This window comes from Coregonus lavaretus, assembly GCF_964263955.1.
Source record: "Coregonus lavaretus genome assembly, chromosome: 25".
Taxonomy (NCBI): domain Eukaryota; kingdom Metazoa; phylum Chordata; class Actinopteri; order Salmoniformes; family Salmonidae; genus Coregonus; species Coregonus lavaretus.
In genome coordinates this window covers 28,094,318-28,113,565 of record NC_140012.1, presented here as the reverse complement: position 1 = coordinate 28,113,565, position 19,248 = coordinate 28,094,318, and the positions used below count along the sequence as shown (strand labels likewise).

General features: G+C 43.7%; 1 protein-coding gene across 1 annotated transcript in view; it reads left to right on the top strand.

Moving 5' to 3' along the window:
- The window catches only part of tekt3 (tektin 3), a gene marked incomplete at both ends in the record, with an annotated part of 29,371 nt that extends 17,078 nt beyond the window's left edge, over positions 1–12,293 (top strand). Inside the window, 2 exons of the mRNA XM_084141380.1 lie at positions 11,798–11,952; positions 12,077–12,293. Of these exons, the coding sequence (XP_083997506.1) occupies positions 11,798–11,952; positions 12,077–12,293 (372 nt within the window). The remainder of the gene's footprint in view (positions 1–11,797; positions 11,953–12,076) is intronic.
- Between the last annotated feature and the right edge of the window lie 6,955 nt (positions 12,294–19,248).

The window sequence follows — 19,248 nt, the reverse complement described above, 5'->3', positions numbered from 1 at the left end:
TACTTATCAGCTTCCATTCAGTCAGCGCATTAAACCGTTTCGCCAGGCCAAATATATACACTCCTTTCTTGAAACATTAATATCTTAACAGCCTTTATATCCATTTTATACATGTTTGATAGGTGGAGAACCTATAGGCTTTCAGTGTGTGACAGGTTTGTGATTCTGAAAGGACAGCAACTGTAATACCGGTGCACTCGTGTAGGAGTGCACTTTTGTAAAACACAAAGGGCCAGTGGTGTAGAGGAGGGTATACATGTAGCTCAGTTGGTAGAGCATGGCTTTTGCAACGCCAGGGTTGTGGGTTCGATTCCCACGAGGGGCCAGTATGGGAAAAAATAAAATAAAAAAATAATGTATGCACTCATAAGGATAAGAGCGTCTGCTAAATGACTAAAATGTAAATGTATACACAGGTATAAACTGTATACCCACTTTTTTTCAGTGGGCCTTGCTTATACTCACTTCTTAATCCCTACTGATGCGTATCAAAGTAGTGTAGTGGAGGTATACGACTTATCAATTATGTACAATAGAGAAATCATGCACGAAGTAGTCTTTTTTTTTTTTTTTTTTTTTTATATTATTATTATTATATTATTTATTATTATAGTCTATACAATCGCAAAGCATGTGAAATATGTTCACATGCGCGCCGCACACAGCCTAGTTTCAGCGGAATATCATCTGCAGGCAGCAAGAGTGTGCAGCTCTCAACTGGTTTTGGAATGGAGCAGCTCGCAGAATAATGACATCGGTAGCCAGTAGGGTAGGAAAGACATTTCAACCTATGATATCTACCAGTAAATGCTAAGGCAACAATGGGTGTGCAAACCAGGTATTGAAAAAGTTCAGCCCAAAGTTTTGGTTAGTAGGCTATTCATCATGTGCTGTTTGCATCAGGGGGCGTAAACATTGATGGGCCTGGGTGGACATTAGCTAGATAGCTAGCTAGCTAGCTGCTAGGAGGATGTCATGTTATGCCATTGGAGGAGTGGGTGATTTACTGACTTTTTCCCCTCATATCGTTTTTCGGTGGCTATACACAGGTGTCATTTGGTTAGCTAGCAAGAACTTGAAAGACTGTCATACAGTTAGCAGATCTCTTGCGTTCACAAATTCACTTTGGCTATCTACTCCGATTACAGAGCACTCTTGTTTGAGTGTGCCAGAGCGCAGAACAACTTAGGAATTTAGGAACGCGCAACACCTGCTGAATATGACCGGTGTCAGTAAATGTAGGCAAAAAAAGTAATAGTTAGTCAAGAATGCTCTAGATAGCATGTAAACAGCCTAACCAGCTCTGCTACGGCGAGTAAAATGATCAGTGTGAGGTGTTCTCTCATTTGTGTCTGGAAGTAGCTAGCTAGCAAGCTAGACAACTTTAGCCAGTTAGCTTGGGTGCTTGGTTGGGACAAGTATGCATTTGCAGGCAATCTACAGAAGGATGAGGAGGCTACAATTCCCCATCATTTATCAGTGCAATTTTGATGGGCAACTAGCTGAAAAAGTTTGAGAGGGTTTATCTAATGTTCCTTCGTTAGATTTTGGCTCATCTTGCTCTGGCTAGCATTAGTTGCTGATCTTGTTGTTATTGATGTGCATAACTGAGGGAGGGAGAGCCTACCTTTTCAAGGTTGTTTAATCAATAGGACTGTAAAATTCCCAAATGTAAGAGGACTCCCGTGGTGTTTACATATTTGCAGAAATCCATTCAGGTGTATTTTGTGGCTTTTGACAAATGCGTTCTATTGATCTAAAGTAGCGCCTGTAAACACACAGTCCAGTTCAAAGTGAATGATGGCAGGCCCTTGTGGCAAATGGCTTGTTAGTATAAACGTCTACTCTAGGCCTGATCTTTAGCTTGTTTTTGGTCACAGGTCCAGGAATCAATCAATCAATCAATTTTATTTTATATAGCCCTTCTTACATCAGCTAATATCTCGAAGTGCTGTACAGAAACCCAGCCTAAAACCCCAAACAGCTAGTAATGCAGGTGTAGAAGCACGGTGGCTAGGAAAAACTCCCTAGAAAGGCAAAACCTAGGAAGAAACCTAGAGAGGAACCAGGCTATGAGGGGTGGCCAGTCCTCTTCTGGCTGTGCCGGGTGGAGATTATAACAGAACCATGCCAAGATGTTCAAAAATGTTCATAAGTGACAAGCATGGTCAAATAATAATCAGGAATAAATCTCAGTTGGCTTTTCATAGCCGATCATTAGAGTTTAAAACAGCAGGTCTGGGACAGGTAGGGGTTCCATAACCGCAGGCAGAACAGTTTAAACTGGAATAGCAGCAAGGCCAGGCGGACTGGGGACAGCAAGGAGTCACCACGGCCGGTAGTCCCGACGTATGGTCCTAGGGCTCAGGTCTCTCAGTTGGCTTTTCATAGCCGATCATTTAGAGTTGAAAACAGCAGGTCTGGGACAGGTAGGGGTTTCGTAGCCGCAGGCAGAACAGTTGAAACTGGAATAGCAGCAAGGCCAGGCGGACTGGGGACAGCAAGGTGTCATCATGCCCGGTAGTCCTGACGTATGGTCCTAGGGCTCAGGTTCTCAGAGAGAAAGAGAGAACGAGAGAATTAGAGAGAGCATACTTAAATTCACACAGGACACTGGATAAGACAGGAGAAGTACTCCAGGTATAACCAACTAACCCCAGCCCCCCGACACATAAACTACTGCAGCATAAATACTGGAGGCTGAGACAGGAGCGGTCCGGAGACACTGTGGCCCCATCCGAAGAAACCCCCGGACAGGGCCAAACAGGAAGGATATAACCCCACCCACTCCGCCAAAGCACAGCCCCCGCACCACTAGAGGGATATCCCCAACCACCAACTTACAATCCTGAGACAAGGCCGAGTATAGCCCACAGAGGTCTCCACCACAGCACAAACCAAGGGGGGGGCGCCAACCCAGACAGGAAGATCACGTCAGTAACTCAACCCACTCAAGTGACGCACCCCTCCCAGGGACGGCATGAAAGAGCACCAGCAAGCCAGTGACTCAGCCCCTGCAACAGGGTTAGAGGCAGAGAACCCCAGTGGAGAGGGGAACCGGCCCGGCAGAGACAGCAAGGGCTGTTCGTTGCTCCAGCCTTTCCGTTCACCTTCACACTCCTGGGCCAGACTACACTCAATCATATGACCTACTGAAGAGATAAGTCTTCAGTAAAGACTTAAAGGTTGAGACCGAGTCTGCGTCTCTCACATGGGTAGGCAGACTGTTCCATAAAAATGGAGATCTATAGGAGAAAGCCCTGCCTCCCGCTGTTTGCTTAGAAATTCTAGGGACAATTAGGAGGCCTGCGTCTTGTGACCGTAGCGTACGTATTGGTATGTACGGCAGGACCAACTCGGAAAGATAGGTAGGAGCAAGCCCATGTAACGCTTTATAGGTTAACAGTAAAACCTTGAAATCAGCCCTTGCCTTAACAGGAAGCCAGTGTAGGGAAGCTAGCACTGGAGTAATATGATCAAATTTCTTGGTTCTAGTCAGGATTCTAGCAGCCGTATTTAGCACTAACTGAAGAATGGCTGAAGGATTGCAATATTTACCTGGAGCTAACCCTGCAGATAGCACGAATGGGTGATCTGAAAAGTCATAGTCAATCGATCAATAATATAATAATACTTTTAGCAAAAACATTTTTTTTAAATTTACAATCTGTAGAAACAATGAGAATAGAAGGGTTCAGAACTTTTGTGAAACATCACAGTACAGTTGAAAAATATATGGCAAATAGAAATCCAATATGGGTGGTGTTAAGAGATAGATGGGAGGTGTTGAATGGAGCTGAAGGATGGGACTAATAACAACTAACAACAACTAATAACAACAAGATAACTAATGTAAAGCATACTGTGTCCATAATAAGTATATCGTTTATAGGTTGAGAGCTTTTGTGAAAGAGCACAGTTAGAAAGATATGGCATGAAGAGGCAGACCGGATGGACATCATGAAGATGATCGGAGAGGTTGTGGGCAGAGGAAGTTCAGGAGTAAAATTGACTGTGTCCATAAAATGTAAATAGTATGTATAAGCTGGAAGTAGAGGCCTAAGCGTTGTTGTTCACTAGATTACTCCAAATAGGGAAGGAGTGGTGGGGTTGGAAAGTAATAAAGGGAAATATATTTTTTTAAAGGATATGTATGTATATATATATACAGTGGGGAGAACAAGTATTTGATACACTGCCGATTTTGCAGGTTTTCCTACTTACAAAGCATGCAGAGGTCTGTAATTTTTATCATAGGTACACTTCAACTGTGAGAGACGGAATCTAAAAGAAAAATCCAGAAAATCACATTGTATGATTTTTAAGTAATTAATTTGCATTTTATTGCATGACATAAGTATTTGATACATCAGAAAAGCAGAACTTAATATTTGGTACAGAAACCTTCATTTGCAATTACAGAGATCATACGTTTCCTGTAGGTCTTGACCAGGTTTGCACACACTGCAGCAGGGATTTTGGCCCACTCCTCCATACAGACCTTCTCCAGATCCTTCAGGTTTCGGGGCTGTCGCTGGGCAATACGGACTTTCAGCTCCCTCCAAAGATGTTCTATTGGGTTCAGGTCTGGAGACTGGCTAGGCCACTCCAGGACCTTGAGATGCTTCTTACGGAGCCACTCCTTAGTTGCCCTGGCTGTGTGTTTCGGGTCGTTGTCATGCTGGAAGACCCAGCCATGACCCATCTTCAATGCTCTTACTGAGGGAAGGAGGTTGTTGGCCAAGATCTTGCGATACATAGCCCCATCCATCCTCCCCTCAATACGGTGCAGTCGTCCTGTCCCCTTTGCAGAAAAGCATCCCCAAAGAATGATGTTTCCACCACCATGCTTCACGGTTGGGATGGTGTTCTTGGGGTTGTACTCATTCTTCTTCTTCCTCCAAACACGGCGAGTGGAGTTTAGACCAAAAAGCTCTATTTTTGTCTCATCAGACCACATGACCTTCTCCCATTCCTCCTCTGAATCATCCAGATGGTCATTGGCAAACTTCAGACGGGCCTGGACATGCGCTGGCTTGAGCAGGGGGCCCTTGCGTGCGCTGCAGGATTTTAATCCATGACGGCGTAGTGTGTTACTAATGGTTTTCTTTGAGACTGTGGTCCCAGCTCTCTTCAGGTCATTGACCAGGTCCTGCCGTGTAGTTCTGGGCTGATCCCTCACCTTCCTCATGATCATTGATGCCCCACAAGGTGAGATCTTGCATGGAGCCCCAGACCGAGGGTGATTGACCGTCATCTTGATCTTCTTCCATTTTCTAATAACTGCGCCAACAGTTGTTGCCTTCTCACCAAGCTGCTTGCCTATTGTCCTGTAGCCCATCCCAGCCTTGTGCAGGTCTACAATTTTATCCCTGATGTCCTTACACAGCTCTCTGGTCTTGGCCATTGTGGAGAGGTTGGAGTCTGTTTGATTGAGTGTGTGGACAGGTGTCTTTTATACAGGTAACGAGTTCAAACAGGTGCAGTTAATACAGGTAATGAGTGGAGAACAGGAGGGCTTCTTAAAGAAAAACTAACAGGTCTGTGAGAGCCGGAATTCTTACTGGTTGGTAGGTGATCAAATACTTATGTCATGCAATAAAATGCAAATTAATTACTTAAAAATCATACAATGTGATTTTCTGGATTTTTGTTTTAGATTCAGTCTCTCACAGTTGAAGTGTACCTATGATAAAAATTACAGACCTCTACATGCTTTGTAAGTAGGAAAACCTGCAAAATCGGCAGTGTATCAAATACTTGTTCTCCCCACTGTATATATATATATATATATATATATATATATATATATATATATATATATATATATATATATATACATATATATGTATATGTATTTCTATGTATGTATGTCTATGTATGTATATACAGTGGGGAGAATAAATATTTGATACACTGCCGATTTTGCAGGTTTTCCTACTTACAAAGCATGTAGAGGTCTGTAATTTTTATTATAGGTCCAGAAAATCACATTGTATGATTTTTAAGTAATTCATTTGCATTTTATTGCATGACATAAGTATTTGATACATCAGAAAAGCAGAACTTAATATTTGGTTCAGAAACCTTTGTTTGCAATTACAGAGATCATACGTTTCCTGTAGGTCTTGACCAGGTTTTCACACACTGCAGCAGGGATTTTGGCCCACTCCTCCATACAGACCTTCTCCAGATCCTTCAGGTTTCGGGGCTGTCGCTGGGCAATACGGACTTTCAGCTCCCTCCAAAGATTTTCTATTGGGTTCAGGTCTGGAGACTGGCTAGGCCACTCCAGGACCTTGAGATGCTTCTTACGGAGCCACTCCTTAGTTGCCCTGGCTGTGTGTTTCGGGTCGTTGTCATGCTGGAAGACCCAGCCACAACCCATCTTCAAAGCTCTTACTGAGGGAAGGAGGTTGTTGGCCAAGTTCTCGCGATACATGGCCCCATCCATCCTCCCCTCAATACGGTGCAGTCGTCCTGTTCCCTTTGCAGAAAAGCATCCCCAAATGATGACGTTTCCACCTCCATGCTTCACGGTTGGGATGGTGTTATAATATATATAATAATAATATATAATATAAATATAATAATATAATAATATAATAATATATAATAATAATATAATATGCCATTTAGCAGACGCTTTTATCCAAAGCGACTTACAGTCATGCGTGCATACATTTTTTTTTTGTGTTCTTGGGGTTGTACTCATCCTTCTTCTTCCTCCAAACACGGCGAGTGGAGTTTAGACCAAAAAGCTAAATTTTTGTCTCATCAGACAACATGACCTTCTCCCATTCCTCCTCTGGATCATCCAGATGGTCATTGGCAAACTTCAGATTGGCCTGGACATGCGCTGGCTTGAGCAGGGGGACATTGCGTGCGCTGCAGGATTTTAATCCATGACGGCGTAGTGTGTTACTAATGGTTTTCTTTGAGACTGTGGTCCCAGCTCTCTTCAGGTCATTGACCAGGTCCTGCCGTGTAGTTCTGGGCTGATCCCTCACCTTCCTCATGATCATTGATGCCCCACGAGGTGAGATCTTGCATGGAGCCCCAGACCGAGGGTGATTGACCGTCATCTTGAACTTCTTCAATTTTCTAATAATTACGCCAACAGTTGTTGCCTTCTCACCAAGCTGCTTGCCTATTGTCCTGTAGCCCATCCCAGCCTTGTGCAGGTCTACAATTTTATCCCTGATGTCGTTACACAGCTCTCTGGTCTTGGCCATTGTGGAGAGGTTGGAGTCTGTTTGATTGAGTGTGTGGACAGGTGTCTTTTATACAGGTAACGAGTTCAAACAGGTGCAGTTAATACAGGTAATGAGTGGAGAACAGGAGGGCTTCTTAAAGAAAAACTAACAGGTCTGTGAGAGCCGGAATTCTTACTGGTTGGTAGGTGATCAAATACTTATGTCATGCAGTAAAATGCAAATTAATTACTTAAAAATCATACAATGTGATTTTCTGGATTTTTTAGATTCCGTCTCTCGCAGTTGAAGTGTACCTATGATAAAAATTACAGACCTCTACATGCTTTGTAAGTAGGAAAACCTGCAAAATCGGCAGTGTATCAAATACTTGTTCTCCCCACTGTATATATAGGTTTTTTTTGCGAGAAAAAAAATACATATGGGGGATTGGAAGTGATGCAGACAATTACATCGATGGAAGTTACAATCTATCTGCAATATTAAAGCTGATCTACCCAAAATATTTTTAAAAAACTGTCGTAAAACTGTGCGTGTGTGACCAAGCATTATAACTCCACCTGAATAACGGCCATTATCACCTTTTATGGTGACAATAACACCCTTATTTGCTGTATACTTTGGAAGTATTGGTATCAGGCCAAGACAGTATATCTAAGGGAAATATAAATGGTGAACTTGATCAAATGTTTGCAGAATGTTTTTTTTTTGCAGGGGCATTTGCTGTATCTGACCATTTCTGAAACACAAAAACAATTACAAATTATTGCGGACCTGTAAACAGATACTTTGAATTCAATAATGTTTTGCATTTACTTTCTCCCAAACCTAAATATGCTGCACTGCCCGTGAATTGATGTCACTTGTTAAATCCACTTCAATCAGTGTGGATGAAGGAGAGGAGACAGGTTAAAGAAGGATTTTTAAGCCTTGAGACAATTGAGACATGGATTGTGTATGTGTGCCATTCAGAGGGTGAATGGGCAAGACAGAAAATGTAAGTACTGTACCTTTGAACGAAGTATGGTAGTAGATGCCAGGCGCACCGGTTTGAGTCAAGAATTGCAACGATGCATCCAGCAAATTGACACAACTGTGGGAAGCATTGGAGTCAACATGGTCCAGTATCCCTGTGGAACGCTTCGACACCTTGTAGAGTCCATACCCAGACGAATTGAGGTTGTTCTGAGGGCAAAAGTGTGGGGGGGAGGTGCAACTCAATATTAGGAAGGTGTTCTTAATGTTTGGTATAATCAATGTATGTATTACAGTGAGGGAAAAAAGTATTTGATCCCCTGCTGATTTTATACGTTTGCCCACTGACAAAGAAATGATCAGTCTATAATTTTAATGGTAGGATAATTTGAACAGTGAGAGACAGAATAACAACAACAAAATCCAGAAAAACGCATGTCAAAAATGTTATAAATTGATTTGCATTTTAATGAGGGAAATAAGTATTTGACCCCCTCTCAATCAGAAAGATTTCTGGCTCCCAGGTGTCTTTTATACAGGTAACGAGCTGAGATTAGGAGCACACTCTTAAAGGGAGTGCCCCTAATCTCAGTTTGTTACCTGTATAAAAGACACCTGTCCACAGAAGAAATCAATCAATCAGATTCATTTTACTTGTTTTACTCTCCACCATGGTCAAGACCAAAGAGCTCTCCAAGGATGTCAGGGACAAGATTGTAGACCTACACAAGGCTGGAATGGGCTACAAGACCATCGCCAAGCAGCTTGGTGAGAAGGTGACAACAGTTGGTGTGATTATTCGCAAATGGAAGAAACACAAAATAACTGTCAATCTCCCTCGGCCTGGGGCTCCATGCAAGATCTCACCTGGTGGAGTTGCAATGATCATGAGAACAGTGAGGAATCAGCCCAGAACTACACGGGAGGATCTTGTCAATGATCTCAAGGCAGCTGGGACCATAGTCACCAAGAAAACAATTGGTAACACACTACGCCGTGAAGGACTGAAATCCTGCAGTGCCTGCAAGGTCACCCTGCTCAAGAAAGCACATATACAGGGCCGTCTGAAGTTTGCCAATGAACATCTGAATGATTCAGAAGAGAACTGGGTGAACGTGTCTTGGTCAGATGAGACCAAAATCGAGCTCTTGGGCATCAACTCAACTCGCCGTGTTTAGGAAGAGGAGGAATGCTACCTATGACCCCAAGAACACCATCCCCACCGTCAAACATGGAGGTGGAAACATTATGCTTTGGAGGTGTTTTTCTGCTAAGGGGAAAGGACAACTTCACCGCATCAAAGGGACGATGGACGGGGCCATGTAACGTCAAATCTTGGGTGAGAACCTTTCCCTCAGCCAGGGCATTGAAAATGGGTCGTGGATGGGTATTCCAGCATGGCAATGACCCAAAACACACAGCCAAGGCTACAAAGGAGTGGCTCAAGAAGAAGCACATTAAGGTCCTGGAGTGGCCTAGCCAGTCTCCAGACCTTAATCCCATAGAAAATCTGTGGAGGGAGCTGAAGGTTCGAGTTGCCAAACGTCAGCCTCGAAAACTTAATGACTTGGAGAAGATCTGCAAAGACTAGTGGAACAAAATCCCTCCTGAGATGTGTGCAAACCTGGTGGCCAACTACAAGAAACGTCTGATCTCTGTGATTGCCAACAAGGGCTTTGCCACCAAGTACTAAGTCATGTTTTGCAGAGGGGTCAAATAATTATTTCCCTCATTAAAATGTAAATCAATTTATAACATTTTTGACATGTGTTTTTCTGGATTTTTTTGTTGTTATTCTGTCTCTCACTGTTGAAAATAAACCTACCATTAAAATTATAGACTGATCATGTCTTTGTCAGTGGGCAAACGTACAAAATCAGCAGGGGATAAAATACTTTTTTTTCTCACTGTATGTATAACGTCCGAAGCTTCGTTTGATCACGTGCTTTTTCAAACCATGTGTTGCAAAATGCGAGATCCCACTGATTTCGTCGTGGTTCCGGTGCTTTCATAGATTCCAAGCTGCTTTCAAACACCGACCTCTACTGGACACCGCGCTTACAAATATAGTTATGATTTTGTACAAAAAGTTTCACCTGACTGGTAGTTAGCAGGTCGACTATGGAATACTCAGGGGTATGAGGGTATGAGGTCGAATCCTGTAGAAGGCACACTATTTTGAAAACCACACTTTCTGCACTGTTGTTAAAATAATTTGTTTTATTTAGTATAGTATAAGCTTCTGTGTTAATCATCCTAAATAATGCCATAAATTCAGTACAAGGCAAAAAAGTGAAGCATGATGTATGCAAACATGGTATTCCAACTGATTATAGGCTACGAAAGCCAATGACTTACCGCTGCACCACAGACTTTTGATGAAAACAGTGGAGAAATGTTTTTATATCTGATAATCACACGCTGCTATTTATTGTTGACCGGCAGATGTCACTAATGTGCATTGTGAACAGATAATGAAGCTCTGAGTAATGAACCGTTTTTCAGCACAATTTGGTGAAAGCGTTGAATTCTTCAGACAGCTTCAATATTCCATCACTAGCGAAAACACAACGAAGGCTGGTCACCAGCCTATGCTGCTCTATGCTGTTTTTTTCTCCAGGGTTGTCTCAAACTATTCAAGGGTCTATTGCATTTTCATGTGACATCTTTTATGATAATAGAAAACAAAGGTTTATTCCTATCACATTGCTTTTACTGTTTAATGAGGAGAAAAAGAAAACTCATTTCAGCCCCTTTTACTTGTGGCTAACAAGATCAGTGTTTAATGGCCAGAGACATGCAAACTAAGACCATGTGAGTATTGTGTAGTGATCACCCTCTTCACTGGTCTAGGCCTTATTTTCACTGTAATCGTGTTATGGAACCCAGGCATGCAAAGTAACTCACCAAACTCTGTTTATTGCTAGGCTAAATAGTATTGTCAAAAGGAGGACACCAAACATAGATATATCTTGCATTGCCTGTGTTCAACACTTTCCACTGATACATACACTGGGTAGTGGAGTAGTGGACAATGGAGCCCATTGTTGTCGAAGGGTTAATTGGAGGTTGCAGGGCTCTATCCACCTCAGCTGTTCTCTGGGTTTATCCATTGACAGCAGCTATGATGTGAGGCACACAGTCTTTAATAAAGCCAGTCAGCCAGCCAGTCAGTCAGCCAGGGATGGTTCTGAGGAGTGGTGGAGTGATTCAGGGGAATGAGATTACATGTGATGGTGGGGATGAGAAGGAAGAGGGCACTGTACAGTGTTAATCTGATTTGATCTACAGTTACATTTGGTGTTTGTTTTGCTTTTACAGACACCTGCATCTGTATCCACGGTGACTATACATTTCACATCACCTAACTGTGTGGTGTAAATAAACAAGTTATTTGAGTTTCCTAGAACTCTTTACCTCAAACCTTTACACAGCGGGCAAAACTGGTTGCAATGACGTCCATAGCATTATAGCCAGTTCCGGTTGTAAACTGGTTGTAACAACGTCATTTCAACCGCTAGTATGTTCCACTCCTGACCACTTAAATTCCTCTGTTTCCTTACTCCCTGGATCGTCTCACCATCCCTCTCGGCTGTTTCTACTTGCAGACCCTCCAGGAAATCTTCCAGACAGAGATGCTCATAGAGAGCCTGAAGAAGGCTCTGAGGGACAAGGAGTGCCCCCTGAAGGTGGCCCAGACCAGGCTGGACGAGAGGACACGCAGGCCCAACGTGGAGCTCTGCAGGGACAACCCACACCACAGGTAGGGCTCAGATGAGTGTAGGTATTTTATTGCCAGTAAAATTAGGACGTTTTACACTTCCATTCCCTTCCTTCTCCTCCATTTGCCTCTTCTCCTCTGTTTACCTTCCTATCCCTATTTCCAGACTGGTGGGAGAAGTGAGGGAGATAGAGGACACCATCCACAAGCTGCGTGAGAGGCTGATGGAGGCAGAGAACACACTGCAGAAGCTGGTGAAGACCAAGGCTGCCCTGGAGCATGACCTGTCCATCAAGGCTAACTCCCTGTTCCTGGATCAGGAGAAGTGCATGGGCATAAGGAAGAGCTTCCCCAGTACCCCACGCCTGGTGGGATACACCTAAAGCCATCACATAGTACTGTACATGTATACCACAGGAGGTTGGTGGCATCTTAATTGGGGAGGACTGGCTTGTGGTAATGGCTGGAGCGGAATCAGTGGAATGGTATCAAATACACCAAACACATGGTTTCCATGTGTTTGATGCTATTCCATTTGCTCCGTTCGAGCCATTATTATGAGCCGTCCTCCCCTCAGCAGCCTCCACTGATGTATACCATAAGAGTAGTGGGCTACACTTGGGCCTTGATAAAGTTTTGTATACATTAACTAAGGCCCAGAGTTTTTCCTGGTCAAGAGCATTGCACAAGGCCAGGGAAAACTCCTGGATCCTATATAAATGAGCACCACATAGGGATAGGGAAACTCATATCCTTTCCACACTATTGTACCGACCTGAACAGTACTGTTCTGGCTCCGCTTTTCACATTGTCCTTTCTAGCATGGTTCCAGCCAAGCCATCTGAGCAATACTGCTCTGGTCTGGTTCTTCCTACACTGAGAAACCAGGCCAGAGCACTATAGCTCAGATGAAGAATGATGGAGGAATCTAGTGCCCAAAAGCTTGTTTTAGCATGGGCACCACCATTGAGGACTTTTACCATTTTGGAGTAGTCAACTGGGTGGGACTTCCTTTAGGTTAAGGAATGATCACATAATTCCGTCCAGGACATCAGGAGGGATCGGCAAATTATTTATAATTGTGAGTAAACATTCCATAACTGCAGGTGGCAGTAAATCGCTAACCATGGCTTTCTACCTGTTCAAACAACACACTACAGGTGGAAGTATATACCATTTCAGTTTGTTTGCCAACTCATATAAGTAGTAGAAGAAGAAAATGGACTACTTCAAAATGTAGATGGCCTCAATGGCGCTTCCCATTCTCTCACAGACACCATAATGGGACAGATACAATGATGCGATACTTATGAATGCTGTGTGTGTGTTTGGTTGTTTGTATTTGGAAGAGGGATATCAGGGTTGTGGGGGATGGGGTAAATTATCTAGACAAATTATGTTGACCCTGCTAGATATGAAGATGATAAATTATCATAGATTCTATTTTAAGTCCTGAAGACATTCACTGTGTGGCCTAATTTCTTAATGAAGTGACTTGTCGCTCTCGAAGCAAAACATGTAATATGATGTCACACTGTTACAGCCAATGCAGTATGAGACTGAAAAGAAGCATTATGGTTGTATGTTACAAATATGACTTTTAACTCCCCTGTCTGATTTTGTGTCATAAGTTTATTTGTACACTATTTGTACAGTACATTCCCACAAGCACAAAAGCAGTGAGACTTACCACTTCAACTGGAGGAGAAGACGGGTACAAAACATGGCAGCAAAGAATGTGCTTACCAAGTATGGGTATTTTGCTTTTAAACTGGTCCATAGTACATACAATGCCTTCGGAAAGTATTCAGACCCCTTAACTTTTTCCACATTTTGTTACGTTACAGCCTTATTCTAAAATGGATTAAATAAATACAAATCGTCAGCAATCTACACACAATACCCCATAATGACAAAGCAAAAACAGGTTTTTAGAAATATTAGCAAATGTATTAAAATTAAAAAACAGAAATAGCTTATTTACATAGGTATTCAGACCCTTTGCTATGATACTCGAAGTTGAACTCAAGTGCATCCTGTTTCCATTGATCATCCTTGAGATGTTTCTACAACTTGATTAGAGTCCACATGTGGTAAATTCAATTGATTGGACATGATTTGGAAAGGCACACACCGGTCTGTATAAGACCCACAGTTGACAGTGCATGTCAGAGCAAAAACCAAGCCATGAGATCGAAGGAATTGTCCGTAGAGCTCCGAGACAGGATTGTGTTGAGGCACAGATCTGGGGAAGGGTACCAAAAACATTCTGCAGCATTGAAGGCCCCCAAGAACACAGTGGCCTCCATCATTCTTAAATGGAATAAATCTGGAACCACCAAGACTCTTCCTAGAGCTGGCCGCCCGGCCAAACTGAGCAATCGGGGGAGAAGGGCCTTGGTCAAGGAGGTGACCAAGAACCCGATGGTCACTCTGACAGAGCTCCAGAGAACCTTCCAGAAGGACAACCATCTCTGCAGCACTCCACCAACCAGGCCTTTACGGTAGAGTGGCCAGACGGAAGCCACTCTTCAGTAAAAGGCACATGACAGCCCGCTTGGAGTTTGCCAAAAGGCACCTAAAGACTCTCAGACTCTCAGACTCTCATACTCTCATACTCTCAGACCAAGATTGTCTGGTCTGATGAAACCAAGATGGAACTCTTTGACCTGAATGCCAAGCGTCACGTCTGGAGGAAAACTGGCACCATCTCTACGGTGAAGCATGGTGGTGGCAGCATCATGCTGTGGGGATGTTTTTCAGCAGCAGGAACTGGGAGACTAGTCAGGATCGAGGGAAAGATGAACGGAGCAAAGTACAGAGAGATCCTTGATGAAAACCTGCTCCAGAGCGCTCAAGACTTCAGACCGGGGTGAAGGTTCACCTTCCAACAGGACAACGACCCTGAGCACACAGCCAAGGCAATGCAGGAGTGGCTTTGGGACAAGTCCCTGAATGTCCTTGAGTGGCCCAGCCAGAGCCCAGACTTGAACCCGATCTAACATTTCTGGAGAGACCTGAAAATAGCTGTGAAGCAATGCTCCCCATCCAACCTGACAGAGCTTGAGAGAATATGCAGAGAAGAATGGGAGAAACTCCCCAAATACAGGTGTGCTAAGCTTGTAGCGTCATACCCAAGAAGACTTGATGCTGTAATCACTGCCAAAGGTGCTTCAACAAAGTACTGAGTAAAGGGTCTGAATACTTATCTAATGTGATATTTCTGTTTTTTATTTTTAATAATTTAGCAATTTCTAAAACCCTGTTTTTGATTAGTCATTATGGGGTATTGTGTGTAGATTGATGAGGGAAAAAATGTAATCCATTTTAGAAGAAGGCTGTAACGTAACAAAATGTAGAAAAAGTCAAGGGGTCTGAATACTTTCCAAAGGCACTGTATGTTACTACTGATGTTTGAGTGTTTGGAATTCAGGTATTTGCACTTGAAAGCAGTGAAATTAATGCCATTACAGATATGCATGTATTCACTAAGAAAAACACAATTAATCACTGATTCCTAAGAAAGAAAAAATAAAAAAGAGATTAAAAATATAAAACACACATCTCAGGCCAAATAGTGGAAGAGTTGGCAGAAGAGTTGAGATGCATTCCGTGACATCAACCAATGAGATTAGAGAGGTGAAAGGACCACTATTAGGGTCAAAGGTCAAAAACAAAATGTGTAATATTAACTTTATTAACTTAATGTGAACAAAAACGTGGTTCCTTACAATATAAGGCATTGGAGTTGGTAAGATATCACAAACAGATCTGGGACACAAGCTAGGCCAGGGTACAGACCTATTGGTCCGACGGTCTCTGGAACACATAGAGATAGATAGAGGACTCTAGTGCCGAAAAGCCCGTTTTAGCATGGGCAGCGCAATTGAGGACTTTCCCCATTTTTAAGTGGTCAACTGGGTGGGACTTCCTATGCGGTTGAGCAAGGATCACATAATGCCATCCAGGTCACAAGGAAGGATTAGCCAATTAATTATACTTGTGAGGACATTCCATAACTACCTGGCGGTTAAGAGCGTTGGGCCGGTAACCGAAAGGTCGCTGGTTCGAATCCCCGAGCCGACTAAGTGAAAAATCTTTCGATGTTCCCTTGATCAAGGATGTTAACCCTAATTGCTCCTGTAAGTCGCTCTAGATAAGAGCGTCTGCTAAATGACTAAAATGTAAATGTAAAACAACACACCCTAGTGTGCACCCTTTAAGTTTGTTTGCCTACTCATAGAAGTAGTAGAAAAATAAAATAGACAACTTCAAAATGGAGATGGCCTCAATGGCGCTGCCAATGCTCTCACAGACGCCATAATGGGACAGATACAATGATGTGATTTCTATCTAAGTCTATGGTGGAACATTATCACGACAATTTACACTGCTCAAAAAAATTAAGGGGACACTTAAACAACACAATGTAACTCCAAGTCAATCACACTTCTGGTGAAATCAAACTGTCCACTTAGGAAGCAACACTGATTGACAATACATTTCACATGCCACAAATGTGCATGTGTCTGCTCAAACGGTCAGAAACAGACTCTATGAAGGTGGTATGAGGGCCCGACGTCCACAGGTGGGGGTTGTGCTTACAGCCCAACACCGTGCAGGACGTTTGGCATTTGCCAGAGAACACCAAGATTGGCAAATTCGCCACTGGCGCCCTGTGCTCTTCACAGATGAAAGCAGGTTCACACTGAGCACATGTGACAGACGTGACAGAGTCTGAAGACACCGTGGAGAACGTTCTGCTGCCTGCAACATCCTCCAGCATGACCGGTTTGGCGGTGGGTCAGTCATGGTGTGGGGTGGCATTTCTTTGGGGGGCCGCACAGCCCTCCAGGTGCTCGCCAGAGGTAGCCTGACTGCCATTAGGTACCGAGATGAGATCCTCAGACCCCTTGTGAGACCATATGCTGGTGCGGTTGGCCCTGGGTTCCTCCTAATGCAAGACAATGCTAGACCTCATGTGGCTGGAGTGTGTCAGCAGTTCCTGCAAGAGGAAGGCATTGATGCTATGGACTGGCCCCGCCCGTTCCCCAGACCTGAATCCAATTGAGCACATCTGGGACATCATGTCTCGCTCCATCCACCAACGCCACGTTGCACCACAGACTGTCCAGGAGTTGGCGGATGCTTTAGTCCAGGTCTGGGAGGAGATCCCTCAGGAGACCATCCGCCACCTCATCAGGAGCATGCCCAGGCGTTGTAGGGAGGTCATACAGGCACGTGGAGGCCACACACACTACTGAGCCTCATTTTGACTTGTTTTAAGGACATTACATCAAAGTTGGATCAGCCTGTAGTGTGGTTTTCCACTTTAATTTTGAGTGTGATTCCAAATCCAGACCTCCATGGGTTGATAAATTTGATTTCCATTGATCATTTTTGTGTGATTTTGTTGTCAGCACATTCAACTATGTAAAGAAAAAAGTATTTAATAAGATTATTTCATTCATTCAGATCTAGGATGTGTTATTTTAGTGTTCCCTTTATTTTTCAGTTGGCAAGACAGCTCAAACAGGCCTGGGACTCAGGTTAGGGGACGCCCCTATTGGTCTGACAGTCCATGGAAACCAAACAGTGGTTCTGAGCGAGCAGCAGATGTGGCAGTAATCTCCAAACAAACATACAGGATTAGCTCCTACACGGGGGAGAGAGGCTAGAACAAATATATAGGCCTCTAGAGGGTTACTTAGTCAACCTCTGATATATCAGAGTCAATAACTGACCTGGATGTTACCTTTGTGAGCCATTGACACTTACTGGTGGTGGTTTTACTACTGTTTGAAAGGAAGCTCAGGCCCTGGAAAGCCAGTAAAAGTTCAAGTGAAACTGGCACAGGTGGCCATTTTTTAAATTACTTCCAGGCTGCTTGGTAACCATTATTATAAACCATTCAGTGAGTGAGTATTATTGTATTGTCAACTTCATTTAGGATTTGATTGTCTTTATTGGTGGAATATAAATAATATGACACAATGGTGGAGCTGTGTATATAGTACACCCCCCCATCTTCTCCTTCTCCCTGTATAGATGATCCCTCTCTCCCTCTTCTCCCCCTTTCCTTCTCCTTCTCCTCCTCTTCCTGATGTCTTTATAGTCCAGCATTGGGCGGTGATGGTGATGGATTGTTGTAATAGTTTTCCGGAAGTCCACAGACACATACGGTAACACACAGAGAAAGGCATGAACTATATTGATTTCCATTTTACTCCTTTGAGCGCCTGTACTAACCATTAACACATCTCCACCCCTGACCCAAACCAACCCTGCTACTTCAACACACTAACCTCCAACACAACCTTATGTTCAACCAAGGAATGTCAGTCTTGCTCAAGTCCGACGGAAAAGAGCAACATCTTACGAGTTCCAACCCGACTTTGCTATTTAGTGACTTTTTTTCATGTTTATCTTTTTTTGTACAGAAAGTTCATACTATTATCACATATGACTGTTAAGCTATGGTTAAACCCAGCACTCAGAGAAACAAAACACGACTAAGGGAGTGGAAGAAACAAAAATTATTTTAATAAAAGTTCAATTTGTCTTAGTCCAAAAACAACTGAAGAAAAGGAACAGAGTGGGCTAGTCGGCTCCGGAGGAAGGAGAGGCTGAGGCAGGCAGGCAGGCAGGCAGGCAGGTTGGGAGGTATGTCTGAACTGAAGACAAAACAAACGACAGGTTAAGGAGAGTAAAGAGCCAGGCTGAAGACAAAGACAATTTACTCTACTGGTGAGCCAAGTTACCGCTCTAGTAAGAACAATGATCTGGCGCCGGTGGAGAGCCATGCCCAGGAATTAGTAGTGCAGGTTGATGAGAGAATAGGATGCAGCTGCGTAGGCAGGAATCACTGGAAACAACCCGCAGCTGCACAGGAGAGGCAGATCCTGAGCACGCCCCCCGATCCACTCCAGACACACCCACATAATGGGGACAAACACACATACAGATACAACAGACAAAGAGGGGACAAAACAAGGAGGAAGGGAAACAGAAAAGGGAGAGACAAGCTGCCCACATAACAGTACCCCCCCCTCAATGGTCGCCACCTGGCGACCCACCAGGCCTGTCAGGGTTGTCGTGATGTAAGTCCGTGATCAGCTGAGGATCCAACACAAAACGCTTAGGGACCCAAGACCTCTCCTCTGGTCCATAACCTTCCCAATCGACTAGGTATTGGAGACCCCTACCCCGCCTCCGAGAGTCCAGGAGCCTACTGACGGTGTAGGCCGGATGGTCGTCAATGAGGCGAACAGGTGGAGGTGGACACAAAAGGCTGGAGGACACAGGTTTCAGTTGGGAGACGTGGAAAGTAGGGTGAAT